Source organism: Hibiscus syriacus, unplaced genomic scaffold, assembly GCF_006381635.1.
Source record: "Hibiscus syriacus cultivar Baekdansim isolate YM2019G1 unplaced genomic scaffold, ASM638163v2 tig00110263_pilon, whole genome shotgun sequence".
Classification (NCBI taxonomy): Eukaryota; Viridiplantae; Streptophyta; class Magnoliopsida; order Malvales; family Malvaceae; genus Hibiscus; species Hibiscus syriacus.
The window spans coordinates 1489641-1495051 of record NW_024062652.1 but is presented as its reverse complement, the minus strand read 5'-3'; the positions used below and the strand labels follow the sequence as shown (position 1 = coordinate 1495051).

Here is a 5411-nt window from a genome sequence, read left to right as displayed (position 1 = left end):
TTCTAATATTTTCAAATACCATGTCACCTTATATATAGAGTTTTTAAATAAATTTAAGATTTCTGATGCTAGTCTAACTTAGGTTCGAATTTCTTCTTTATAGCCTAGTAGATCCAATCCAATCAGCGCTCAAGGTCGTAGGCTAGGTCATGGGTGAGCGATCCAGCCTTCTGTATATTTTGAGGATCAAATGTTAGAGTGAGATCCTCCTACTCCGTGTATTCATCATTCTACTTACTGAGAGGATCTGGTTACACCTACTAGAAACCCTCTTGTTTCTAAGGATGAGTATTTTGAGTGGATCAGAGTGTCATTGATAGAGCTGTTTATCGTATGTTTCTGAGAGCAGCTAGAGCTCTAGATAATATATTTGCGATGGATATATCTACGTCTCTGGTGGCTACTAGAGTAGTTTTGTTTAAGAGCATTACTGGGTGAACTTCGAGGGATGCCAAGTACTAGTTGGATGACACCGAGAGGACTATGGATGAAATGGAGCGCATGCCTGAGAAGAATTTGAAGGGAACACTAGCTTTTTTCAAGATAAAGACATTGAGATGGTGTCGTTCGATTGCCAGGAGTATCCAGGTGGATCAGTTAACTTGGGATTTTTTAAGGAACATTTTCTGACTCATTGCATTGGGGAGAGATACTTACAGGAGAGATGTCATGAGTTTCAGATTTTGGAGCAGGGTGATATGTCTATTATGGATTATGAGATTGAGTTCATCAGGCTGAGTCGTTATGTTCTGGGGTTGGTGGATAACGAGGTAAATCGGTGCTTGAGGTTTGAAAATAGATTGAGGTATGAGATCAGGGATTGGGTTTCTACCCACTGAGAGAGGAAATTTGACACCTTGGTTGAGATAACCAATACTGCTGAGGAGATCGAGTGAGTGGGTCTAGAGCATATGAGGGACTGAGACGGAGGCACAAACTGAGATAGAGGCAGAGAATGAGATAAAGACTGATTAAGGAGACCTTCTGGTTCTAGTGATGTTTCCGCGTGCCCCAACAAGAGAGGTAGGGGTGAGTTATCATAGAGGTGGTGTGAGGTCGAGGCCTGCAGCATCAACGACTCTAACAATTCCATCTTCTAGTCAAAGTGGTTCTTAAGGAGTACCGCAAATGCCCACGTGTGAGTATATTAGGAGACGTCATTTTGGAGAGTAAAGGAAGAGGATGAGGACTTGTTTCGGGTGTGGTTCCGACGACCATTTCTTGAAGGATTATCCAGAGTTGGCTCATACTGCCCAAACATCAGTTCAGACTCTTGCCCATACTCAGAGTATAGTTCATACTCTAGTTGGGGATCGTAGTCAGTCGAGAGGATCTGGATCTGATAGTAGAGGTCGACCTTCTTATAGTAAGGGTACATATCAGACTGAGGCCAGACAACCTATGTTAGTTTATGCTGCTAGACGCCGACAGGATTATGATGAGCCTAATGTGATGCAATTATTGTTACTATTCATTTAGCTCCATACTTTGCTTTATTTGATCCTAGAACTACTCGTTCATATGTATCGCATTCTGTATATGGTTTTTTTGACATCCCAGTTGGGAATATCGAGAGTCATATGATAGTTCTGAGCCTCATAGGCCAATATATTAACATACTCTGGATTGTTAAAGGGTGCCCTATAGAGATCTATATGGAGATCTTTCTGGTGGATCTTATGGATTTGTCATTAGAAGAGTTTGACTTGATTCTTGGTATGGATTGGCTGGATGAGCATCAACTTAATATCGATTGTGATACCAAGAGAGTTGTCCTAAAGACTCTTTATAACGTGAGGATAGTGATGATTGGGGAACAATGTGGGTTCCTAATAAATATCATTTTAGCCTTGGTAGTTAAAAGAATGATCAAGAAGGGTTCTAAGGCGTTCATCGCTTATATTTTGGTTACCAGGGGTTCCCGATCAGAGATAGAAAGAATCCAAACCGTTAAAGGATTTCCCGATGTATTTCCTGAGGAGTTACTTAGTTTGCCACTAGATAGAGAATTTGAGTTTGAGATTGAAGTTTATTCTGGTTCGACTCCTGTTTCGATGGCTTCTTATCATATAGCCCCTAAGGAGCTTAAGGAACTGAAGGTTCAACTCTAGGAGTTGTCAGATAGGGTATTTATTTATCTCAAATTTTTATCGTGGGGTGCTCCGGTTCTCTTTGTCAAGAAGAAAGATGGGACATTGAGACTCTTATTGATTAGAGGAAGCTAAACAAGCTCACAGTTAAAAACAAATATCCTCTTCCCAAGATAGATGATCTATTTGACCAATTCCAGGGGGCTTCCATCTTTTAATAGATAGACTTGAGATCTGGTTATTACCAACTCAAGGTGAAAGATTCTAACGTCCCTATATCGCTTTTCGTACTTGATATGGGTATTATAAGTTATTGGTGATGCCATTCAGGTTAACCAATGCCCCTACTACTTTTATAAACCTTATGAATAGGGTGTGTAATACCCATAGACCGATGCAGGTGACCCGATCCGATTTGAGGTGTCACATTAGGGCCACCAGAGCGACCCACAGTAAAAATCTCGAAAAAATTTAAAATTTCTTTTAAGACATGTAAAATCATAAAATAATTTATAATTAAAATACAAGCTCGGAAAACCATTCATATATTACAAAAATAATTAAAATCATACACGTTTCAAACTCAGATATAAAAACAAAATACCACCTACATGCCCCTAAACACATGAATCATACCCCACAAGTAACACCGGTGAAACTCCTTTACTGATGTCGATAGTTACAATAGTTCAATCATTTTAACCTAAAATAGTGAGTAAAATAGTGAGCTTTGGGAAGCTCAACAATACAAAACTACCAAATGATGCTGAAGGACATACAGATAATAGGTAAGCATAAAACTTCCTTATTGATTCAGACATCTACAGATTTTATGCTAAGCTGAGGTCCCACTAATATCTCAGGTAGTAAATGCAGAAAGCTTCCAGTTTAGAGTAAACGTTCGGAGGACTAGGTTCAGGAGATTATAATAGGGTGTCTAGTGTGTTCCCACAAAACCAGTGAAAATATACATATCTTTTTAAAATAGTAGCAGTTTAAAACGTATTTTTTTAAAAACATAGCAAAACTCTCCAACTGAACGCCAATATGCAGTTCCCCAGAACTGCATCCACAAAGGCTTACCCTAGGCCCCAAGGGCGTAGGTGTCAACCTAAGGGAACACCTTGGGTCTATAAGGTATTACCCTAGCTGAAGCATAGGTGCCCACCTGAGGGGAGTGCTCTCATGCCCATAAGGACTTACACAATGCACACAATAGATAAGTTACCCTAAGGGAGTGTCTTATGGTCCATAAGGTCTTACCACTAGGCCTAGGAGCCCAGCCTAGAGTCGCCTTATGTCCATAAGGAATTACCAGTCAGTGCTGAACCTATGCAATGAATTACCAGCAGCGACTGAACCTGCCAGAGTCTTCAGTCATACCAGAGTCCCAGAATACCCCATATAAAAATAATTTCAGTTAGTAAATAGAGGTATCAGAAATCATAGCATAGATCAAAGATCAGAACATATATCAAAGTTCAGAGAAGAAATCAAAGGTCAGACTGTATTTCAGATAACATAGACATACTTTTAAATTCAGAGAAAACATCTGTGTGATCAAGGAACACACTAGATGTTCCAAATATTATTCGTAGGTACTTGATAATCTTATCGAGTAGGGAAATACAGATCTTTAATATACTGATAAAATGTCAAAAATTATGATCACTATCGAAAGGGTTCATTAGCTAACGGAATCATCAGTTATTCAGAACGTGATTTATCAGGATAATATAGTATTCAGATATTTTTCGGAGGCACTATGTAATCAAAGAGGTATTCAGAATCCTTTGCATAAGAGTTATTGGTGTTTTCATATATAACAAGAGTAATTCCATTATCTAAGAAATCAGAGGCAATTTAGGCATTAGGTTCTTGAAGAATTCTTAGTGATTTGAGTTGATAAAGGAGAAACAAAGATTCAGGGCATTTAATATTTGTGTCGATCTATCTGAATATCGAGTTAACTCAAACTGAACAAATCCCAGTACTGATACTTGTCAACCTGTCAAATCGTTGCACTTCAAGGATATTCACTCTTTAATATAGACAACTCTTGTCAAATTGGTCATCCTCAAAATCATCGCTGAATAGATCTTAGGGAGACGAACATATATTCCAATGGTCTTTATTTCACTTCTGCATTATAGTGATATCAGGAAATGTCGATGTGCTTGATTCGGGGTTCAAAACCCTTATGGATGGTACAACATATAAGATCGTCAATGTTCCAGACTTATCCAATTTATACGCTTAATTCAAGGTCATTGGGGTACTTAAATAAATTAGTATTCAAATTTATCCCGGTCCCTTCAGAGTTTCTAGAGTAATTCTATCAATTTAAAAATTTGAATACATTCAATACTTTCATTCAGTTCAACTTTGTCATTTCGAGAAATTCAGACGTGTAAGGTACTTTCGATAATTTAGCCTCTAGGTGTTCGCTCAAGAATTAGAAAATTTAAGTCTTTTATCATCTCAAATATCATGATCGATTAACATGATTATTTTCAATTTTTAGGAAAATCCTTATCTTTTACATCATATCGGTATTTTCATAGTTTCTTATCCAAGTATTTTCGACCTTTAGCCTTTAATGAGGTTAATTAGAATTTACAAGTCTTGAGATTGATTGATTTACTAATTAAATCACTGAACTTAGATTTGTTTCCGATCGGTCTACCAATTCCTTTTTCGAGTCGTCTGGGTTTTATACAATGTTCAGTCTTTATTCTAAATTCAGTTTGATTCCAATGATAATTAAATACATCTAATGAAGCAATTATTTTCATTTATGCATTTACCAATTATCAATGTGTTAAGGTAGTAAAGTATTACTGATCGCTTGTAAATGTATATGCTAAGGCAAGCAAATATGTGCAAGTATACACACTCGATTCAAGTAATATAGGGTAAGTGAGTATCGTCTCCTCAGGGATTGGTCGAGAAATTTATCTTCACCACAACTAGAACTAGTGGTCGCGAACTAATTCCTACTAGATTGCCAACTTAAAAACTAATATTAATAAAAACAAAAAAGTGATATAATGATTGCAGAAAAGTTTGGTCGAGACAAAATAAATATGCAGAATGCTGGAATGAAATAAAACAAAGACAAGTGTTGATTTAAATATAATACAAACAACCTCACATATTCAGACTTATCACAGAACACTTAATTACTCTAAGTCAAGAATGAATTATTATGACTTGCTTAAGCTGCCCGACAGGAATACTAGGTATTCTTAGACGGTTGCTATGGCAATACTCCTCAGCGTTAACTACAACCCTTGGTTTGTCAGACTGTTATCATAGCAA

The 5411-nt window shown here is 37.3% G+C and overlaps 1 protein-coding gene across 1 annotated transcript; it reads left to right on the top strand.

The window, feature by feature from the left end:
- Positions 1 to 557: 557 nt before the first annotated feature.
- On the top strand, positions 558 to 2111 carry LOC120115328. The gene is made up of 3 exons (XM_039136056.1): positions 558 to 770; positions 1228 to 1372; positions 1480 to 2111. Exons 1-3 carry the CDS (start codon positions 558 to 560, stop codon positions 2109 to 2111), a joined length of 990 nt encoding a protein of 329 aa, XP_038991987.1.
- The last annotated feature ends 3300 nt before the right edge of the window (positions 2112 to 5411 follow it).